The following is a 24,148-nucleotide window of genomic DNA, read 5'->3' on the forward strand; positions in this document are numbered from 1 at the left end:
ACGACAGAGGATGAGATAGCTGGATGGCATCACCAACTCAATGGACATGGGTTTGGGTAGATTCCAGCAGTTGGTCATGGACAGGCACGCCTGGCGTGCTGCAGTTCATGGGGTAGCAAAGAGTGAGACATGACTGAGCGACTGAACTGAACTGATACACGTGCTAAAACAGGATATATACTTTGCCAAATTCAGACTTAAATTGAAGAAAGTAGGGAAAACCACTAGACCATTCAGGTATGACCTAAATCAAATCCCTTATGATTATACAGTGGAAGTGAGAAATAGATTTAAGGGCCTAGATCTGATAGATAGAGTGCCTGATGAACTATGGACTGAGGTTCGTGACATTGTACAGGAGACAGGGATCAAGACCATTCCCATAGAAAAGAAATGCAAAAAAGCAAAATGGCTGTCTGGGGAGGCCTTACAAATAGCTGTGAAAAGAAGAGAAGCAAAAAGCAAAGGAGAAAAGGAAAGATATAAACATCTGAATGCAGAGTTCCAAAGAATAGCAAGAAGAGATAAGAAAGCCTTCTTCAGCGATAAATGCAAGGAAATAGAGGAAAACAACAGAATGGGAAAGACTAGGGATCTCTTCAAGAAAATCAGAAATACCAAAGGAACATTTCATGCAAAGATGAGCTCGATAAAGGACAGAAATGGTATGGACCTAACAGAAGCAGAAGATATTAAGAAGAGATGGCAAGAATACACAGAATAACTGTAAAAAAAAAAGATCTGCATGACCCAGATAATCACGATGGTGTGATCACTGACCTAGAGCCAGACATCCTGAAATGTGAAGTCAAGTAGGCCTTAGAAAGCATCACTATGAACAAAGCTAGTGGAGGTGATGGAATTCCAGTTGAGCTATTCCAAATCCTGAAGATGATGCTGTTAAAGTGCTGCATTCAATATGCCAGCAAATTTGGAAAACTCAGCAGTGGCCACAGGACTGGAAAAGGTCCGTTTTCATTCCAATCCCAAAGAAAGGCAATGCCAAAGAGTGCTCAAACTACCGCACAATTGCACTCATCTCACACGCTAGTAAAGTAATGCTCAAAATTCTCCAAGCTAGGCTTCAGCAATATGTGAACGTGAACTTCCTAATGTTCAAGCTGGTTTTAGAAAAGGCAGAGGAACCAGAGACCAAATTGTCAACATCTGCTGGATCACAGAAAAAGCAGGAGAGTTCCAGAAAAACATCTATTTCTGCTTTATTGACTATGCCAAAGCCTTTGACTGTGTGGATCACAATAAACTGTGGAAAATTCTTCAAGAGATGGGAATACCAGACCACCTGATCTGCCTCTTGAGAAATTTGTATGCAGGAAGCAACAGTTAGAACTGGACATGGAACAACAGACTGGTTCCAAATAGGAAAAGAAGTTCGTCAAGGCTGTATATTGTCACCCTGTTTATTTAACTTATATGCAGAGTACATCATGAGAAACGCTGGACTGGAAGAAACACAAACTGGAATCAAGATTGCCAGGAGAAATATCGATAACCTCAGATATGCAGATGACACCACCCTTATGGCAGAAAGTGAAGAACTAAAAAGCCTCTTGATGAAAGTGAAAGTGGAGAGTGAGAAACTTGGCTTAAAGCTCAACATTCAGAAAACGAAGATCATGGCATCCAGTTCCACCACTTCATGGGAAACAGATGGGGAAACAGGGTCAGACTTTATTTTTCTGGGCTCCAAAATCACTGCAGATGGTGACTACAGCCATGAAATTAAAAGACGCTTACTCCTTGGAAGGAAAGTTATGACCAACCTAGATAGCATATTGAAAAGCAGAGACATTACTTTGCCAACAAAGGTTCGTCTAGTCAAGGCTATGGTTTTTCCTGTGGTCATGTATGGATGTGAGAGTTGGACTGTGGAGAAGGCTGAGTGCCGAAGAATTGATGCTTTTGAACTGTGGTGTTGGAGAAGACTCTTGAGAGTCCCTTGGACTGCAAGGAGATCCAACCAGTCCATTCTGAAGGAGATCAGCCCTGGGATTTCTTTGGAAGGAATGATGCTAAAGCTGAAATTCCAGTACTTTGGCCACCTCATGCAAAGAGTTGATCCATTGGAAAAGACTCTGATGCTAGGAGGGATTGGGGGCAGGAGGAGAAGGGGATGACAGAGGATGAGATGGCTGGATGGCATCACCGACTCGATGGATGTGAGTCTGAGTGAACTCCGGGAGTTGGTGATGGACAGGGAGGCCTGGTGTGCTGCGATTCATGGGGTCGCAAAGAGTCGGACACGACTGAGCGACTGATCTGATCTGATCTGATGTACAATATTATATAGTTGATGTAAAATATTATATAAGTTACAGGTATACAATATAGTAATCCACAATTTTTAAAGGTTATACTCCATGTATAGTTATTATAAAACACTGGCTATATTCCCTGTGTTGTACAATATATCCTTGTAGCTTATTTTATACGTAACAGTTTGTACCTCTTAATCCCTTACCTCTTTGTTGCTCCTCTCCCCTTTCCTGTCTCTACCTCCCCCAAGGTAACCATTAGTTTGCTCACTGTATTTGTTAGACTGTTTCTTTTTTCTTACATTCACTAGTTTGTTGTTGTTTTTTTTACATTCCACATACAAATGATATCATAGAATTGCCTTTGTCTGACTTATTTCACTTAGCATAATACCCTACAATCCATTCATGTTGTTGCAAAAGGCAAAACTTTGTTGCTTTTTTATGCCTGAGTACTATTCCATTGTGTGTGTGTGCACATCTGTGTATATACACATCTTTATCCACTCATCTGTCATGGACACTTAGGCTGCTTATCTTGGCAACTATAAATAAAGCTGCTATGAACCCTGGAGTGCATGTATCTTTTGTAAAATGACATGGTTTTAAATAACTTTCTATGGGCTAGCCTGGAAACTTAAAACAGTGCAGTTAGACATCTTTCAAGTTTAAACAACTATTTTACACATGATTTCGAAGACAACCATTCAAAAATCATAGACTGTTCATTTTTCCTTCTAGAAGCAAACAACTTGCCTTTATGAGCAAACATTAGGTATTCAAATTCATTAAATGTTAAGTGTAAATTCACCATAAAATAACACCATGCAAAAGAACTGAGATGTTTTATAAACCAAAGAGCGTGATGAATAAGACCACCCCTAATCTTTCTCAGTTTAAGGTCAAATTCAGTTTAGTTTAAGGTCAAGAAGCAACAGTTAGAACAGATATGGAACGACAGACTGGTTCCAAACCGGGAAAGGAGTACATCAAGGTTGTATTCTGTCACCCTGCTTATTTAACTTATATGCAGAGTGCATCATGCGAAATGCCAGGCTGGATGAAGCACAAGCTGGAATCAATATTACCAGGAGAAATATCAATAACCTCGGATATGCAGATGACACCACCCTATGGCAGAAAGCAAAGAACTAAAGAGGCTCTTGATGAAAATGAAAGAGGAGTGTGGAAAAAAGCTGGCTTAAAACTCAACATTCAGAAAACTAAGATCATGGCATCTGGTCCCATCACTTCATGGCAAGTAGGTGGGAAAACAACGGAAACAGTGACAAACTTTATTTTCTTGGGCTCCAAAGTCACTGCAGATGGTGACTGCAGCCATGAAATTAAAAGATGCGTGCTCCCTGGAAGAAAAGTTATGAAAAACCTAGACAGCATATTAAAAAGCAGAGACATTATTTTGCCAATAAAGGTCCATCTAGTCAAAGCTACGGTTTTTCCAGTAGTTATGTACGGGTGTGAGAGTTGGACCATAAAGAAAGCTGAGTGCCGAAGAATTGGTGCTTTGAACTGTGATGTTAGAGAAGACTCTTGAGAGTCCCTTGGACTGCAAGGAGATCTAACCAGTCCATCCAAAAAGAAATCAGTTCTGAATATTCATTGGAAGGACTGATGGTGACACTGAAACTCCAATACTTTGGCCATCTGATGTGAAGAACTGACTCATTGGAAAAGACCCTGATGCTGGGAAAGGTGGTAGGAGAAGGGACAAAACAGGATGAGATGGCTGGATGGCATCACTGACTTGATGGACATGAGTTAGAGCAAGCTTAGGGAGTTGTTGATGGACAGGAAAGCCTGGCGTGCTGCAGTCCATGGGGTCACAAAGAGTTGGACACAACTGAATGACTGAACTGACTGACTGAAATCTTTCTCAAACTAAAGTACTAAAACCTATAAATTTTTTTTTACCACAACAAAAGTTTTATTAATTATTTCTATTTTCATTTTTCTCAACAGTAGCTGACTTTTTCCTTATCTCCCAAAACAGTCATGTGCCAGAATCAAAATGTCATTTTTTTCCTCCTACATGTCTAGTTTGAAGAGCTATACAAAGCAGTTTACAACAGGAAATGGTGAAAAGAATATAAAGAATATTCCCCAAAAGAAATATAAGGAAGAATTTAGGGGATACCGATTCCATTTTAGGTTAAACTAAAATGATCTGTATTTATACTTTAAAATAAGGATTAATTAAATCAAGTCACTGCAGTGAATCAAAAATGACTGAGCAGTGGAAGAAGTGAATCTCACTCACCAACCTGCCTTAGGCAAGTGACTATGCTTTACAACAGTGCAATACAGTGAAAAGGACGAGGATTTTAGGGTCAGACTTGGTTTTAAATCCCTGCTGTCCTACATGTTTGACCCTAGACTTTAAATTAATATCTCTTATACCTCATTGTATCTACAAAATGAGACAGCAAAGCTACATCATGAAGTTATTATAAAGATTAAGTGAAAATATTATAGACAAGACAATGCAAGGCACATTATTAAGATTCAAAAATTAGCAGTTGTTAGATCTTATTATACCAACATAACTCCGTAACTCAGGGCAGTCTAGACCTGTGCTATTCTACATAGTAGCCACTTGCCACCTGTGCGACTGACCACTTGAAATTTAGCTAGTCTGAACTGAGACAGTGTGAGTATAAAATCAGCTATTAGTGCCATACATTCTTATATAGAAAGAATGCAAAATATCTAATTTTTAAACTGACTACATTGAAATGATAATATTCTAGATTACCAGATTAAGTAAACCTGTCTTACATCTTAATGTTGCTACTAGAAAAACTAAAATTACATATGGCTTAAAATTACATAATGGCTTATACTACGTTTCTGAGACAGTTCTGGTCTAAAACCATATCTCTGATACAATTTCAAATGCAAAATGGGATGAAAATTTCATTATGTTCTACATATGAACTAACTAGGAGACCAAAGATCCTAATGCACTTTAAATTCCTTATTAAATCAGCATGATGTTGTTTATCAAATTCATTTTATTATTTTATACCCCCCAATCTCTTCATTACTCCCTGTTCAATCTACTGCCTATTCATAGGGGCACACCTCATCTTTCCACTTTAGTAGTAACAGTACTCACAGTATCCTATCTTACAAACTAGCTGAAGAACAGCATGTGACAGGCCATTCTTCCCTACCAGCTCCAAGTACTGTCTGTTCTTCAGATAATGTTAACAGAAGCTTACTTTGCTGCTAAGTCGCTTCAGTCGTGTCCAACTCTGTGCGACCCCATAGACGGCATCCCATCAGGCTCCCCCGTCCCTGGGATGCTCCAGGCAAGAACACTGGAGTGAGTTGCCATTTCCTTCTCCAATGCATGAAAGTGAAAACTGAAAGTGAAGTCGCTCAGTTGTGTCCGACTCTTAGCGACCCCATGGACTGCAGCCTTCCAGGCTCCTCCGTCCATGGGATTTTCCAGGCAAGAGCACTGGAGTGGAGTGACATTGCCTTCTCCGAAGCTTACTCTAAGACCCATCTATACTTCTAAGAGACGTTTTTCTGTTTCAAATTCACTACTATATTTTGGATTAAAGCACCCCATCTTTCCTATCAGCAAATCTAACGGTCAAGGAGGCTAAAATCTAATTTCAAACTGTTTCATAACCTATTAAATTAATATAACTGTAAAGATAAGGGGCTTCCCTGATGGTGGCAGAAAGCAAAGAGGAACTAAAGAGCCTCTTGAAGAGGATGAAAGAGGAGAGTGAAAAAGCTGGCTTAAAACTCAACATTCAAAAAAAAAGATCATGCCATCCAGTCCAATCACTTCATGGCAAATAGATGGGGAAAAAGTGTAAACAGTGACCGATTTTATTTTCTTGGGCTCCAAAATCACTGCGGACAGTTGACTGAGGCCACAAAAGACGCTTGTTCCTTGGAAGAAAATCTATGACCAATCTAGACAGCATATTAAAAAGCAAAGACATCACTTTGCTGAAAAAGGTATGTATATTCAAAGCTATGGTTTTTCCAGTAGCCATTTATGGATTTGAGAGTTGATGCTTTCAAACTGTGGTGTTGGAGAAGGCTCATGAGAGTCCTTTGTACAGCAGGGAGATCAAATCAGTCAATCCTAAAGGAAATCAACCCCGAATATTCACTGGAAGGACTGATGCTAAAGCTCCAATACTTCAGTTACTTGATGTAAAGAGCCGACTCATTGGAAAAGACCCTGATGTTTGGAAAGACTGAAGGCAAAAGGAGAAGAGGGCGACAGAATGAGATGGTTGGATGGCATCAATGACTCAATGGACATAAGTCTGAGCAAACTTTGGGAGATAGTGAAGGACAGGGAAGCCTGGCGTGCTGCAGTTCATGGAGTCGAAAAGAGTCCCATGTGACTTGGCGACGGAACAACAAAGTTAAGAAAATTCTTTTTCAGCACCTAGAAATAAGGCACTAATTAGGTAATAGAAAAAGATGACTCCTTTTATCTACTCGGACAGTTTGAGAGACAGCTTAAAAAATTCTGATAGGTGCTATAAATTTAACCAACTCTTCTATTACTTATTAACATCATAATGGGAGAAGGCAATGGCACCCCACTCCAGTACTCTTGCCTGGAAAATCCCATGGATGGAGGAGCCTGGTGGGTTTCAGTCCATGGGGTCGCTAAGAGTTGGACTTCACTTTCACGCATTGGAGAAGGAAATGGCAACCCCCTCCAGCGTTCTTGCCTGGAGAATCCCAGGGATGGCAGAGCCTGGTCAGCTGCCGTCTATGGGGTCACACAGAGTCGGAAACGACTGAAGCAACTTAGCAGTAGCAGGACATGTCATAGTGCTGAACACAAGCTGCTTAAACTACTATTGTTGGGAAATTCTAACTTATGACATGAAAAATAGCAGGAGAGGGTGGGACAGATTAAGAAAGTAGTGTGGACATATACAGACTGCCATGTGTAAAATCGATGGCTAGCAGGAAGCTGCTATATAACACAGGAAGCCCAGCCTGGCACTCTGTGACGATCTCAAGGGGTGGGATGAGGGCTCAAAATCTTTCTTGAGATACAGACATACACGCACAGAGTTATGACTGATTCGCGTTGTTATATGGAGGAAACCAATACAACACTGTAAAGCAATTATCCTCCAATTAAAAAAATAAAAGGTAACATAGTTATACATCACTTCTAATTTCTAGAAAGCATTTCCACAAACATCACATCGGTGCCCTACAAAAGTCATGGCTGTAAGTAAAGTTGATTTTACTATCCCCTCATTTGACAGATGCAAAAATCAACGCCCAGAGGTTACGAGTGACTTACCTGCCCCAATAAAGTTATTACGTGAGAAAAGATACATTAAGAAAATCTACTGCTTCCCAGTGGCTAAGATTGTGGACTCTTAAGTCAGATCATGGGTTCAAATGCTGGCTTGAAAACTTAGTTGGTGGTGGGATCTTAACACAAGGCAAATCTAACCATTTTCCCTCTGTATTTCAATTTCCCCATGGAGATAAATATTAATAGCTCCCTTCATGTAAATTAAGATAAACTGCTTGAATACAGAAAGTTCTTAGTAAACACTTTTATCATGTAAGGCTTTACAATCCAAATGAAGGGAGATTTAAAGATGACATTTAAAAAAAACAAAACTTTTGTTGTAAGAATACTTCTAGAACATCTTGAACCACAGTCGTAAACGCTTCAAGTTGGTAACATTTTCATTTTGGATAAATTCATTCTTCTTATCTCTTTTTTACTTTTAACATTTTTTTATTTTTAATTGGAAGATAATCACTTTACGACATTGTTTCCACCGCATAATAAAACGTGAACCAGCCCTAACTATACACATATCCCCTCCTTGATCCTCCCTTCCACTCCCCCAATCCCACCCCTCCAGGTCATCAGAGTACCAGGCCTAGCTCCCTGTGCTATTCAGCAACTTCTTACAAGCTATACACTTTATTACTTCTAAAGTCCTGTAAGAAATGAAACTATTTCTTTTGTGGTAAACTTTATCACAGGGAGTATTCAAATTTGCAGAAAATAAGTTTTAAAGTCATCTTTTCCAAGTTACAATATACAAATCTGAAACAATGATGCACTAGGTAGTACATAAATTTAGGAGAAGATACTGCAAGGGGAGAGGAGGAAGGTGGTGTGTTGGGAAAATGGATCACTCCTACAGTTCTACAAAACATATACTCATCCTCTAGAATCACATCTGTTCAGTTCAGTTCAGTTCAGTCACTCAGTCGTGTCCGACTCTTTGCGACCCCATGAACTGCAGCACACCAGGCCTCCCTGTCCATCACCAACTCCCGAGTTCACTCAGACTCACATCCATCGAGTCAGTGATGCCATCCAGCCATCTCATCCTCTGTCGTCCCCTTCTCCTCCTGCCCCCAATCCCTCCCAGTATCAGAGTCTTTTCCAATGGGTCAACTCTTCGCATGAGGTGGCCAAAGTACTGGAGTTTCAGCTTTAGCATCATTCCTTCCAAAGAACACCCAGGACTGATCTCCTTTAGAATGGACTGGTTGGAGGTGCCCAATAAATAATTTATGAGTGAGTAAATGGATGATTGACTAGGAGAAACAATGTTTCTTCAAGTGAACTAATTCAAGAAAGCAAGCATTTGTGATACCTTAATAGGTATGGCTCATAATGTAAAGCGTCTGTCTACCATGTGGGAGACCTGGGTTTGGTCCCGGGGTCGGGAAGATCCCCGGGAGAAGGAAATGGCAGCCCACTCCAGTACTATTGCCTGGAAAACCCCATGGACAGATGAGCCTGGTAGGCTACAGTCCATGGGGTCGCAAAGAGTCGGACACGACTGAGCGACTCCACTTCCACTTTAATAGGTATCCTTAATCTAGGAAGTCATTACTAAGGCTGAGCAAGGTTCTAAGCCACACCCCAGGTACTAGAAGAAACAGATAGCCTATAAATTTCCCTCTGCCAATTAATTTCAATTACTTTCTTTATATGTAAATTTTAAAAATTATACCTAGGTGAATTCCTACAGAGCAAAAGTTTCCTTTGTAAGTACAAAGTGCTTTTTGGAATAGCCACAATTAGCAAATTCCTTTTGTACATATATACATGTAAAAGAGGTCTCAAACTGCAAAATAAAATTGATGTTCCATGTGTTAAAATGCGCATTGCCCCTAAAGGATTTTTTCCCCATTCATGTATATTCAAGACAGGGAAGCAATTTTGTTGGTACATTCTTCATCACTTGTCACTAACTTGCAAAGTTTTACACCCAAGCCTTATTTCTAAATATTAACTTGCCATTTGATATCAATACAGCTATAAAAATGAATGCATAAGTCACTGTGCAAAAACATTCTAAGCAAAAAACTATGGACACAGAGCAGTAACTCTGCTATCAAGACAAAACAATTGGCGTAACTTTGAACTCTATGTGTGTGCTCAGTCACTCAGTCATGTCCAAGTCCTTGAGACCCCATGGATTGTGGCCCACCAGGCTCCTCTGTCCATGGGATTTTCCAGGCAAGAATACTGGAGTGGGTTGCCATTTCCTCTATCTGAACCCAGAGATGGAACTTGCTCTGCTGCATCTCCTGTATTGGCAGGGTGGTTCTTTACCACTGAGCCACCTGGGAAGCCTCCTTAAAATCTATACCTCTAAAAAAAAAAAAAAAAAAAAAATCTATACCTCTAGAATAAAGAAAAACAATTAAGACCTTGTAAAAGTAATAATGATGGTTTCTATAAGATAGACTTGTTACTTTATTTTCAGATATTTCTACCTGTTGGTATAAATTTTTATAATCCTTTTAAAAAGGTAATTCCTTAGAAATGTATTTTCAAAAGAATAAGATAAAACATGTAAAACCTAACCATAAAAATGTTCGATAAAAACTAAAACCTAAACACTTCCCCCTTAAAAACTACTTTTCAGAGTGACGTTAATGAAGAATATTAACTAGATCAAGTTTTGTTTTGTTTTTTAAACTACCACTTGTGAGATTCAGGTTAAAACATACATTCTTAAAACAGCAAAATCCAAATACACTGCTACCAGTTCACTTTAAAATCTGTTAAAAATAAATTCTGAGTATGAAAGTCAAAGTCTAAAGCTATGAGACAATAACTGTTTTAATAATTTATACAATTAGTATGGGCTTGGTTCCCAAATTAAATAGTTGCAATTCTGCATGTATACTTAATACAGGATAAGAATAAAGATACACGATTAGTAATATAGTTTTCATAAAGAAGCTACTATTACTTGCCTACCAAATATTTTAAAGATTACTTCAGTTTTAAACTCTTATAAACTAGATAAATATCTCTTTGCACTGATGTTATAACCTCTTTGGTCAAAGGTTCCTTTCACTTAAATAAAACACTTCTCAGCAAGAAGTTATTTTAAGACTTCATAACTCTACTGAGAAATAATGAAAATATCTAATTTTTTAAAAATCCCGGAAATTCTAGAATGCTTCATTCTCACTGAAATAAATTATAAGCATAGGAAAATACATACAAAGCTCTTTTAAAAGGTGCAAATGAGAGAACAAATGTATTATACTTAAAAGATTTTTACATCTTGAAAATGAACAATGGAAAACTTAAGTTTTAAAGTGGTAATACAAATCAGAGGACCACTTTCCCCACCACTTTTGAAACTAGGTCAATCTTTCAAGAATTAGAAATAGTATCATATACTTATGGTTTTATATATTATGTAACTTGTATTATATTGCAGCAGACTGCCCTCCTTATACATCAGTGAATTGATTAATCTAAAATCTAAGGAAGGATAAATGGTTCCACACCATTCCTAAATGTCAAGTGAGTAAAAATTTGTAATTTCTTGTCCTAATGAAGTTTCACAGATTACCCTTGGCACTCTAGGATTTCATGTATTAAGCTGCTTCACCTATCCACATCTTTGATAATTGTCTAGATAAAAACAATAGTAGAGGACATATACAGAGCCTTTATGTACTTACACACATTAAAAGGCAATCTAGCAGAGTGGTTAAGGGCCACTATCTGGATCTAAACACTGCCTCTGCACTCATGACGCCAGGCAAATTACGTAACTTCTGTGTCTCAGTTTCCCTATCGACAAAATCAGATAAATACCTGCATCATGAAGATTACATAACAATTATAATTGTTTAGGTTCAGTGCCTGGCACAAAGTGCTACATTAAGGATTAGCTATTATTATTACTATGTGTCATGTACTGAGCCAAGTACTTTACAGGCATTATTTCATTTAATTCTCACAACTCTATTTTACAGGTGAGAAAATTGAGGTTTAAAGTGGTTCAGCAACTTGCTTTCAATAAAAAAGCTACCAAGAGGAAAGGCCCAAATTCAAACCCAGGTTTCTTTCTTAATGATCCAAGCCCTGATATTTATGCCAGTGTTTCAAACTAGACTCCATGAATATATTCATAGGGAATTTACAAGTTTTCTGATGATTTGTATTTTAAATTATGCTAGAGATAATTTTCAGATAAAAGACATTTTATACAGTAGATTTTAATTTCTCAAATCATCAAACTGAGGTATACAAACCGCTGGTTTTCCCATGAATGTTCTTGGAAGTTTAAGAATTTTTTTCTTACAAAGTGGTCAACTTTTAAAAACTTCAAGCTCACTCAGCTTTCATTCTTCAAGACTGAGAGCAACAAATAATTTTCAAAATTCTTTATACCTATTTTATTACAGATACAAAGTTTTAGATATTTTGGCTAGTCAAACTGCTCGAAAAAGTAAAAATATAATTTAAAAAAACTACGGTACCCTTTGTAGCACTTGATTTTGTCTTGAAAAAGAAAAACCCATATTAAAAAAAAAGAAACAAATATTAAAAAGTTATCTATTCCTTTAATAAACAGCACTTTACTTTCACATTATGTACCACTCTCTCATCTTTATTCCAATTGTGTAACTACAATAGCCTACTGGTTATTTCCACTTGAATAACTCAAAAAATAAGCTTCAAATAAACTAATTTTCTCTATGCCACCTTTCCCCCCCAAAATCCCTTTTCAGCATCTCTAATCCCCATCAAGACTGTATATTGTCACCCTGCTTATTTAACTTATATGCAGAGTACATCATGAGAAACGCTGGGCTGGAAGAAGCACAAGCTGGAATCAAGATTGCTGGGAGAAATACCAATAACCTCAGATATGCAGATGACATCACCCTTATGGTAGAAAGTGAAGAGGAACTCAAAAGTCTCTTAATGAAAGTGAAAGTGGAGAGTGAAAAAGTTGGCTTAAAGCTCAACATTCAGAAAACGAAGATCATGGCATCTGGTCCTATCACTTCATGGCAAATAGATGGGGAAACAGTGGCTAACTTTATTTTGGGGGGCTCCAAAATCACTGCAGATGGTGAGTGCAGCCATGAAATTAAGACACTTACTCCTTGGAAGGAAAGTTATGACCAACCTAGACAGCATATTCAAAAGCAGAGACATTACTTTGCTAACAAAGGTCTGTCTAGTCAAGGCTATGGTTTTTCCAGTGGTCATGTATGGATGTGAGAGTTGGACTGTGACGGAAGATGAGTGCCGAAGAATTGATGCTTTTGAACTGTGGTGTTGGAGAAGACTCTTGAGAGTTCCTTGGACTGCAAGGAGATCCAACCAGTCCATTCTAAAGGAGATCAGTCCTGGGTGATCTTTGGAAGGACTCATGCTAAAGCTGAAACTCCAATACCTTGGCCACCTCGTGTGAAGAGTTGACTCATTGGAAAAGACCCTGATGCCAGGAGGGATTGGGGGCAGGAGGAGAAGGGGATGACAGAGGATGAGATGGCTGGATGGCATCAGCAACTCGATGCACATGAGTTTGAGTGAACTCCGGGAGTTGGTGATAGACAGGGAGGCCTGGCGTGCTGCAATTCATGGGGTTGCAAAGTCGGACGCGACTGAGCAACTGAACTGAACTAAATCCCCGTCAATGGTATTACTGTTCTTTCAGTCATCCAGGCTCATGACCCTGTGGTCAAGCGAGAGAGGAGGAATTCAAACACAGAACTGAGTGAAAAGCCTGTACCAGTGTACTCAATTCCTCCTGTAGAAACATTATCTCAAGGAGCTGTAATCTATGTGGCACAGTGGGCATACACAATTATAAACGCTGAAATAAATGATATGAAGAATGGGAAAGATCTTATTTGAGCAGCAAATGATGAGCCAAACTCCAGGATAAGGAGGATAAGGAGTCAAGAGTAGACAGAGGTGAGAAATTAGAAAGTTCCAGTTTTCCAGAAAGTAAAGTGTGGTAAGAGGGACTATTAGGAAATGAAGTAAGAAAAAGCAGGAATACTTAGATCATGAACAGTTTAGCCAAGGAGTTTAGATTTCATCTAATGAGTAAGGGAAAGCCACTGAGTAATTTTAAGCATGAATGAAATATTACATTTTTTTTTAGAAATAATCCTCTGGCACTGAAAAGTTGACTGGAAAAGCTACAGTCCAGAAGCATAGACAACTATTAGGAAACTGCTAGAACAGTTCAGGCAAGACAGTGGGGAATGAGGAGAAAGAGACTGATTCAAAACACAGGTAGGAGGTAGAACTTCAGGATTTGGTAACAAGTTAGACGGTGATTTGAGTTTGGAAGCGAGATGGAGGAAAGGAAGGAATGGAGGCAAATTTAAGATTTTTAGCTTTAAGTTCTGGGTGGATGGAAATGCACCATGTTATTAAATACAAATGTTAACTAAAACAGGGAACAAAGCAGGAGAAACAAAGTAAAAGAATGAAAGCTGACAAGGACAGATGCTGTTGTTATTTCTGGTACATCCAGAAAAAACTCTCTAATAAATGATTAAGTCAAGAACCCAGAAGAGAGAAATCTAAGGCAAAAAATATAAAATTGGGAGGTATTAGCCAGGAGAAACTAGGCAAACTGCAAAAGAATAAGACCACCAATATTTAAAATATAGGCAGACAAATAAATGAAAAGTAGGAAAGAGTGGTGTTACAGAAGTTTGGGAAGGAGACAGTTTCATGAAAAGTGAATTGTCGATGTATTGAATGTATCAAAGAGGTGAACTTTAAACCTTTTGGATTTGACAACTGAGTAACTGAGGCAAACAGTGAGGTTACAGAGGGAATGGAGGGTAAAGAAAGCTAAACTAGGACTTCTTTGTGGCACAGAGAATGAGAATCAGTCTGCGGACGCAGGGGACACAGGTTCGATCTCTGGTCTGGGAGGATTCCACAAACACAGAGCAATTAAGCCCACGAGATGTAATTACTGAGCCTGTGCGCTGCAACCACTGAAGCCCATACGCCCTAGGAACAGTGCTCCACAAGAGAAGCCACTGCAATGAGCAACCCTGATCGCTGCAACTCGAAGAAGATGCCATAGCAGCAAAGACCTAGCATGGTCAAAAATACATAAATAATTTTTTTTTAAAGTTTACAAATAATAAATGCTGAAGAGGGTGTGAAGCAAAAAAAAAAACTAGATGGAGGCTGAGTGAATGGTAGGGGAGGAAAGAGACATTAATCTTGGCTGAGAAGGAGTAAGAGCTAGAGAACAGGGTTAAATAGCATTTTCAGGATGGCAGAGATTTTAGCATTTTTATAGAATTAGATGGAAAAGGAAACGGCAACCCACTCAGTCTTCTTGCCTGAGAAATCCCAAGGACAGAAAAGCCTAGCGGGCTACAGTTCATGGGGTCGAAAAAGAGATGGACACAATATGGTGACTAAGCAGCAGCAAAGGGTTAGAAAGGGACAAGTGAAGTGTGAGATTTTTAAATTATGGCTTTGTACTTAAGCTTACTATAAGGAAAGTTAACCATGATACAATATTAAGTGAAAAAATAAGCTGAAGAATATGTACAGTATGATGTCACTTCTATGCCTTCAAGTTAGTATCATTACTCTCACGTTAGCAACTATCACTAACTGAAATTATCATTTGTTCACGTCTCCATCTCCCCAACCCCACTAGAATGTAAACTCTATGAGAGGAGAGATTTCATCTGCCTTGTTCTCCACATATCCCTGCAGCTTCAAATATTGTTTGGCACATAACAGGCACTCTACTGTTCAATGAAAATGTCTGTGTGCACACACTCATGTACATATGTATGCATATATTGATATTTACATGCAAAGCATTAAGAAAGTTCTAATTTATTATTTGAATTTATGCCAGGGTTGAGTGTGAGACTAGGGGGTGAGGCATACAATACTGATTCATTTTTTGCTTCATAGATCTCAGTTCAAATTTTCTACGAAAATCATGTCTCTTGTAACTGAAAAACAACTTTTAAATAATGATCGTATGAGCCTAAGAAAGTTAATCTATTCTGCCTTTCTATTTTCTTTTGGTGGGTTGTCATGATCTAATGTGACTTCAAGCTGATCCTTGAGTTGTTTTGGTAAGGCAGTTCAAAATCAGAATCTTAAAACTTAGAGCTAGAAAGAACATAGACATTATCTAAGGCAACCCCCGAATTTTACATATGAGAAAGCAGAGACTCAGAGTAACTTAATTACTAAATCTAGGGTACTGATAAGTTTTTAAAGAAAAGGGCTAATCTACTATATGTTATACATAATTTAAAAGATAAGTAATAAAAGCTCGCTAAAGCTTCCTCTCACATTTAACGTACAATCTTCTGGTAAAATTATTACTCAAAGTAAACTATTTCCATAAGCACACAGGTTGATCAACGAAACCTACAGTTAAGCACTGACTAACCATTATACTGTGACAAAGGATTCAGAATACATAAATATAGGGAGTGAAGTTACTCACCGTTAGGTGTGCACACTAACTGAACTAACAGGCACCTTCTTTCTACCAGTATATACAGTAGGTCAAGTATATAATACATTTAAGGATTCATCACATTTTGACTCAAATTTCTATATCAATATCTATAATATGTATTTCACAGAATTCAATAAAAATTAAATGTTGAATAGGCAAGAAATACTCTAGTAAATATAAAAAAAATGACAACCATTTCTCTTCACATATATACTGTAGTTTACCAGGAATACAACTGCTGTCCAAACTTTTGAATATCACTTTACATTTGTTTACAAACTGTGTCATTTGATCCTCACAACTGTGACATACAGCATAAACTGTTTTTCCCATTTAATATGTAAGAAAACAAGGCTCAGGGTTAACTTGATTAAGGTCATTCTGACAAGTCCTAAGACCTGGATTCTCTGTCTCTTAGCTACTGTTCTTTCCACCCCCCAGGCTACCTTACATTTACCACTTATTAAAGTGCAAACTACTTTATAATTTCCTTCCTTCCACACAGGTGAAAGTGACTGGCAGTTACCTAAGCCCTAGCAATCCTATCCCTTTCTAGTCCATTTAAAATTTTCGTGCCTAAGAAAATATTAGTCATTCATCTTAACAGTGACAAGAAAGATGTGTAAGTCACTTTAGTTGAGAATTGTGCACCTTTCATACAGAAATTCTGTATGAAATCCTACCAAGTATTCAATTATTTTCTTAATTCTAATAAAAGTATCCTCTAATTTAGAAAGCTTTCTATAAATAATACCCAAAGTAGGATGGGCATAATAGTTGAAAAAAAATCTGAAACCAAATCTTAGTCCTGTCACTCACTAGCTGTTTAACTGTGGGTACATTTCTTAGCTTCTTTGAGTCTCACTGTCCTCACCTATAAAGTGAGGATGACACCATCTGCCTCTGTGTTTGCTGGGCAGATTCAGCAATAATACTTGCAAACCCTTTATTTCTTAAAAAAGGGCCAGTTCACAGACCAGACCAGTTCCATTGCAGAAACAAGCATGCAGATAGGTACTGCTCATAGGTAATGTCATTTATGTGAATTTCACTAGTGTAACTTCTAGATACTAGACTTTATTTCTTGTCTATCTCTGTAATATCTGGGGTAGGACTCTATATATATATCCCTCTTGCTTCCAGGGCACCTTAACGTGAGTGCTGGATTTCAGTCCTCTTCTAATCCCTCTATAGTTAAGGACTGTCATAATCTATTATTTGACTATCTTAGAATTGACTATATCCAAACAGAGGCTTACACTATTTTCACTACACTCTTTAAGTCTGCTAACTGCATCTTTTGACTATTTTGAAATAAAACTAATTATTTTGAACTAGGAAGTCAATTTTATAAATACAAACCATGACAGTGAATTCATGTTGAGTGAAAAGGGTAGAAAGTTTCAGGGAGTGGGGTACAAGAGAGAAGGACCTAACATTGAGAACTTACCTATTCAGCAGTACATCTTTCTAAATGTACTGCTGAATCTAACAAAATGTTACATTTTGTAGTATTATGTGTGACGCTGCTGCTGCTGCTGCTAAGTCGCTTCAGTCGTGTCCAACTCTGTGTGACCCCATAGACAGAAGCCCACGAGGCTCCCCTGTCCCTGGGATTCTCCAAGCAAGAACACTGGAGTGGGTTGCCATTTCCTTCTCCAATGCATGAAAGTGAAAACTGAAATTGAAGTCACTCAGTTGTGTCCGACTCTTAGCGCCCCCATGGACTGCAGTCCACCAGGCTCCTCTGTCTATGGGATTTTCCAGCCAAGAGTACTGGAGTGGGTTGCCACTGCCTTCTCCGAAGTATACACGTAGATATCTCTAATTTCTTTAAAGTACATCTAAAGTACATCTTACTAAATTTACATTCTTTTAATCTTCCCAGGCATCATTCTTATCCAGATTAGCATCATTTTACAGATTATGTCAGGGAAGCTCACACTCTAGCTCACTCCCCCTTGCTCAAATCAAGGCCTTTCCTCCTCCTCTTGTAACCTCTGCCCAGAATGCTCTCCTGTCTAATACAAGGCTGTCGTCTTATCCTGCTTCAGGTCTCATTTCACCAAGTTCCCACCATCACCATGTCTAGAGTGGCGGTGTAGTCGCTAAGCTGTGTCGGACTCTTGCGATCCCGAAGACTGTAGCCTGTCAGGCTCCTCTGCCCATGGGATTCTCCAGGCAAGAATACTGGAGTGGGTTGCCACTTCCTTCTCCAGGGGACCTTCCTGACCCAGGAATCGAACCCATGTCTCCTGCATTGCAGGCAGATTATTTACCAACTGAGCTATGAGGGAAGCCCTATATAGTAGAGCCCTGTCTATAGTACAGTACACCAATTACACCATCCTTACATCCTTCATAGAACATAAAGTGATCAGTATTCATCTTCTTCCTGTGTTGAAGGGCAGGGACACCTTGACTTAACCACTGCTGTATCCTGAGTGCTCAATACAGATGATGCTGGCTTAATGAATGAGTGAATGTGACTGCCCACAGCCATTCAGCAAAGCAAAAGGCAGGGCCTGGAGACCAATCCAAATTAAGGTGACTGCAAACCCCTGCACTGCCATTCCACTACTTTTTTCCACTGGTGGAAGTGGAGCTGCTCTGGGCTGGGAAATCAATCAGTTTAGAAGCATGCCTTCTGACTTTCTGCATTCATTCACTTTAAAGAAATTAGAGATACCTACACATATACTTAATCCTACAAAATATAACACTGCAATATTACAAAATATTTAACTACAGTTTCAAGAGATCTTACACTGCCTTTCAGAACAACTCAATTTGAAAAAAACAAAAAAACCCACTGCCTTTATGATTCCTGAACAGTCAAAATAACTTCAAATTTTGAGTAACTGGACTGGTATCTCCACATATGGTTACTACTTAAAGCCCAAAGAAAATTTAAGTCACACATTTTTAATGCTCTCTACTAACAGGCTTGCTTATAATATTTTGTTCTTTTAGAAGATGTTTTGAATTCCCCAATACATCATACAGAAAAATTTTAAAACCAGCCACAGGGTTATCATTCTTATCACGATAACCATATTCTTTCTTAAAGAAAGATAACACGAATGCCCTCAATGTGTTGTGTTGCACTATTAAACCATGTGCTTGCAGGTTGAAGTCACCTCGGGTAAAATGCCCAGTGCGGCTAGAGCCGGCCACTAACAGCATTCCCTTTGTTGCCTTCACCACGGGGTTGAATACTTACTGCCAAGTCCTCCATCCTCGGATACTCCTGTCCCTCTCATGCCTAGGTAAGTCAGTCCCAAAATGAGGAAAAATAGGCACGCAGCAGTTAAGAGAAACATGGACAAATAGTGGGCACTGAAACCCCCCGTTGGGGACACCTCCTCCCGTTTAAATTGTTGGAGAAGTTCCTCCTCGGGTTCGGAAAGCTTCGGTTTGTTGTATGTGTTCTTCAGGTAGGTATGATTGGAGCCTGTATGATTGGAGTGATTGATCCTGAGTGAACTCGAGGCGGCCACCGCCGCGCTGGGAGGGAGGCTGTTGGGAAAAATCCTGGGGGAGTCCACGCCGAAGGCCCCGCCGCCGATATGATTATTGGTTTTAAGAAGGGAGCCTGTGGACGAATCCAGGGTTGAGTCCATGTCCGCGAGTGGCGGCGGCAGGAGAGGGGTTAGTTTCTTAGCGTTAACGCGGTATCTAGGAATGGGGCTGGAGTCCAGCGGATCACACCCTCCTCCCTGCTCCGCCGCCGCCGCCGCCGACTCCTCGAGGTTTCGGCTTCTGTCTAGACTCCCGGCGGCCGCCGCCCTGTCATTCATCGCGATTCCTCCCCCTCCCTGAACTGAGGTCTCCAGCCGGCCGCCGGCCGATTTCGCAGGCAGCGGCGAGAGAGGCTTACTGTGGCCCCGCCTGGGCCGATGCCGAGAAAGGGTGTCGTCCTTCAATACCTGTCTGCTGGAGGCCACGTCGTCGTCCTCCTCTTCCTCCGAGTCCGAATAGTTTTCCCGGCAGCTGTAGGGCAGAAGCCGGCTGCCATTCACGGTCCGGCCGGACCACAGCGGCTCCTCGGCCTCCGGGTCCCTGTCCTCGCCGTCTTCCCCCTCCTGCTCCTCGTCGTCCGCCGCCCCATCTCTCCCCGACGGGCTCTGCAGCTCGGGGGCCGCCGGCCTCCTGGCCCCCCACCACGAGTGGGGCTTCCTCCGCTCGGCCGAGTTGCTGTTAGTCACCTCGCTGGCGGCCAGGGGCGCCGACGGCGGTTTGAGCCCGCGATACTGGAGCGGAGCCCGGTCTTTTCTCCCGCCGCCGCCGCCGGCCTGGTCCCGGGGACTGGCCTCCACGTCCGACTCGTCCGAGCTGAAGCCCAGCAGTACTTTGCTGCCAGCCGTGAGGGTGGCCGAGGCGCCCCCAGGCCCTCCCAAGGGGGTCTCCGGACCCGAAGCCGAAACCCGGCCCAGGCCCCCAGGAGTCCGTAAGAAGGAGAGGTCGCCGGAGACCGGCCGGACCCCCATCCCCACGGCCGCCGCCGCTGGTCCGGCGGCGGCGACCGTGGCGGCTGCCGTGTTATTGTTATTACTGTTCCGCGTCTTGGTGCCGCGGCCCCCGGACCGGTGCTGCTGCTGCTCTTCCTCTCGAAGCTTCTTCAGCTTCTTGAGGTAGACCGGGCGGGTGCTCTCCGTCACTGGGCCAGGAGATAGGCCGTAACGGCGGAGCTGAGAGAAAAGCTCCTCATCCGAGAGCTGCTGAGGCGCCGAAGCCGCTGCCGCCGCCATTTTCTCTCCAGGGTGTTTTACAAGCTCCGCGCTACCGGAAGTGACGCGCCGCCCTAGACCCTGAACTAGACCGGGCTGCGTCGCCCTCCCAGCGCCACGGGCGCCTTGGCCAATGGGAGGCACGGGAGGAGCTCACCTGAGCGGGAAAGGGCCACCTGAGCCGCGCGCGGCTTCAGCGGCCGAAAGTTTTTCTGCGCTTGCATCTCGGGGTGTCTCCTTCTCCGTCTGTTCTCCGCCCTGCCCTTCTCAGCGCCTTTCCCGGGAGTTGCCTCTTGCCAAGCCACACCTTGACCTCTTCTTTCCAGGTTCCTGCCACCGGGCAGTAATAATTGAAGGGAAATCTGCCTTGAAGTTCTTGGCATTAATTTTCTTTTCATCCAGATTCCCGCTGCCAAGGGGAGCCTAGAGACTTAAAGAAATCTTGATGGCAAGGTGATTGGCAAATTTCCCTGAGCCCTGGTGCTCTTTTCACTTTGTCTTTCCGCTTGACTCACCAAAAAAAAAAAAAGTTTCTCTCGCGGCTCATTTTGAGAAGCAGCTCCTCTAATGTTTCAAGGAAAAGATACAGAGTAAACCAGCCCCAATACAGTTTTCTTCAAGAGTAATGCTTATTGATTCCCGAGTTAGTTGTAAGGTATCATCATTTTTTCGCTTTTAAAATCTGATAACCTTGATATAGGTCGTCATTTGGGGAATTGAAAGAGCCAATCACATTATATGACTGAAGAAACAAAAATGTTCCATCTTGCTTATTTTCTTCTTGGAACCTTTCCAACCTATAGTTATTTGTTTATTAGTGATTATTTTTATGCATTTGTCTTCCTATTTATTTATTGTCTTGTGCCTTTAAACTGTAGGTTTTATGAACAGAGGAACCTTGCTTCATTCACCCCATTAGTGCCTGAGAGTAGAAATTCAGTAGATACTTGTCAAACTAATTTAATGCATTGCAAAGCTAAGACAGTGTGAGATGAATATTTTCACATGAGCATAGTGGCAGAAGAGAAGAAACCATACACAGTCAAAAAACGGAATCACTTAAGACCTGGATATCCAACCCTCTCATTTACAGAATAGGAAATGATTCTCAGAGAGATGAGATTTGCCCTGTTTGGTAAAGAACATTTCCCTTTTCCTCTAACCCTGGCAGATTGACACTTCTTGAATACTCAAACCCTAGCACCTGACCTGCCTCTTGAGAAACCTATATGCAGGTCAGGAAGCAGCAGTTAGAACTGGACATGGAACAACAAACTGGTTCCAAATAGGAAAAGGAGGACGTCAAGGCTGTATACTTTCACCCTGCTTATTTAACTTATATGCAGAGTACATCATGAGAAACGCTGGGCTGGAAGAAGCACAAGCTGGAATCAAGATTGCTGGGAGAAATATCAATAACCTCAGATATGCAGATGACACCACCCTTGTGGCAGAAAGTGAAGAGGAACTCAAAAGCCTCTTGATGAAAGTGAAAGAGGAGAGTGAAAAAGTTGGCTTAAAGCTCAACATTCAGAAAACGAAGATCATGGCATCCGGTCCCATCACTTCATGGGAAATAGATGGGGAAACAGTGGAAACAGTGTCAGACTTTATTTTTCTGGGCTCCAAAATCACTGCAGATGGTGAGTGCAGCCATGAAATTAAAAGATGCTTACTCCTTGGAAGGAAAGTTATGACCAACCTAGATAGCATATTCAAAAGCAGAGACATTACTTTGCCAGCAAAGGTCCATCTAGTCCAGGCTATGGTTTTTCCAGTGGTCATGTATGGATGTGAGAATGGTACTGTGAAGAAGGCTGAGCGCCGAAGAATTGATGCTTTTGAAGTGTAGTGTTGGAGAAGACTCTTGAGAGTCCCTTGGACTGCAAGGAGATCCAACCAGTCCATCCTAAAGATCAGTCCTAGGTGTACTTTGGAAGGAATGATGCTAAAGCTGAAACTCCAGTACTTTGGCCATCTCATGCAAAGAGTTGACTCATTGGAAAAGACTCTGATGCTGGGAGGGCTTGGGGGCAGGAGGAGAAGGGGACGACAGAGGATGAGATGGCTGGATGGCATCACTGACTTGATGGACGTGAGTCTGAGTGAACTCCGGGAGTTGGTGATGGGCAGGGAGGCCTGGCATGCTGCGGTTCATGGGGTTGCAAAGAGTTGGACACGGCTGAGAGACTGAACTGAACTGAACTGAGCAGCTATGTGGCAGCATCTACCACAGTATCTGACACACCATGATATCTTCATCAAATGAATTATTTTGCCCTGTTACATTATACACATCTGAACAGGAAAATATTCGTCAAAAGTATACATACTAGTTTTTGACATCCTGAATCCAACAGCAGAATAATACTCAGTAATCTATATTTTTTACTTTTGCCATCTCCTCAAAAATACTCTCACATGGACAGGCACTTCCTAGTCATTCATTAGAGGACTTTAAAATCCATAAATGTTCCTGAATTCTATGACTGTTAAGTACTTTAAAGAGGGTTTGACATAGAAAAGTTTAGCCACTTATAATGATAATGACCCAAAATTTATTACCATAATTGTCTGGGTGGGGAATCAAATGATTACAGACATACTAGACCTATGTCTCACAATAGCAGAGTGGTTAAGCTGTGAGTCTGAAGTTAAGCAAAACTGTATATAGACCGAGTCCTGTCACGAACTTTCAACATTTGTTCCACACCCTACTGGCTCTTCAGGTAGGAATCACAGAAGTCAGCCTCGGATTTTCAGGAATCTTTAAATATTCTCCTATAAGGATTGTCAGACTATATATATATTTCTGCCTGTGGCTTTGGTCAAATTATTTAATCTTTCTGAGTCGTAATTTCTATATTAACAAAAGAGAAATGATAAACCTTCCTCAGAAAGCTATTTTTAGGATTAAATGAAAATATGTCTGCTTAATTCTTAGCACCACACCTAACACAAGGTACACTCATATGTTAGCCAATAATGTACAGCCAAGCATTGTGTGTGTATTTGGTAAGCATGGATTCTGAGACAGAACTCCATGTAACAGCAATTAAAGAAAATACCATCACCAGATGGTCAATATCAAAATCCAATTGATTTTATTCTTTGCAGCCAAAGATGGAGAAGTTCTATACAGTCAGCCAAAACAAGACCAGGAGCTGACTGTAGTTCAGATCATGAATTCCTTATTGCCAAATTAAGACTTAAACTGAAGAAAGTAGGGAAAACCACTAGACCACTCAGGTATGACCTAAATCAAATCCATTATGATTATACAGTGGAAGTGACACATAGTTTCAAGGGATTAGATCTGATAGACAGAGTGCCTAAAGAA

The 24,148-nt window shown here is 40.7% G+C and overlaps 1 protein-coding gene across 2 annotated transcripts in view; it reads right to left on the reverse strand.

The window, feature by feature from the left end:
* Nucleotides 1–20,844, reverse strand: part of LEMD3 (LEM domain containing 3) — a 73,576-nt gene extending 52,732 nt beyond the window's left edge. The window contains exon 1 of one of the 2 annotated variants that reach the window (NM_001192699.1): nucleotides 19,305–20,844. In NM_001192699.1, the coding sequence (NP_001179628.1) occupies nucleotides 19,305–20,829 (1,525 nt within the window). In that variant the 5' untranslated portion in view covers nucleotides 20,830–20,844. Of the gene's footprint in view, nucleotides 1–19,301 lie in introns of both variants that reach the window. The other variant, XM_024991863.2, reaches the window with a different exon arrangement.
* Between the last annotated feature and the right edge of the window lie 3,304 nt (nucleotides 20,845–24,148).

Source organism: Bos taurus, chromosome 5 (genome assembly GCF_002263795.3).
Source record: "Bos taurus isolate L1 Dominette 01449 registration number 42190680 breed Hereford chromosome 5, ARS-UCD2.0, whole genome shotgun sequence".
Lineage (NCBI taxonomy): Eukaryota > Metazoa > Chordata > Mammalia > Artiodactyla > Bovidae > Bos > Bos taurus.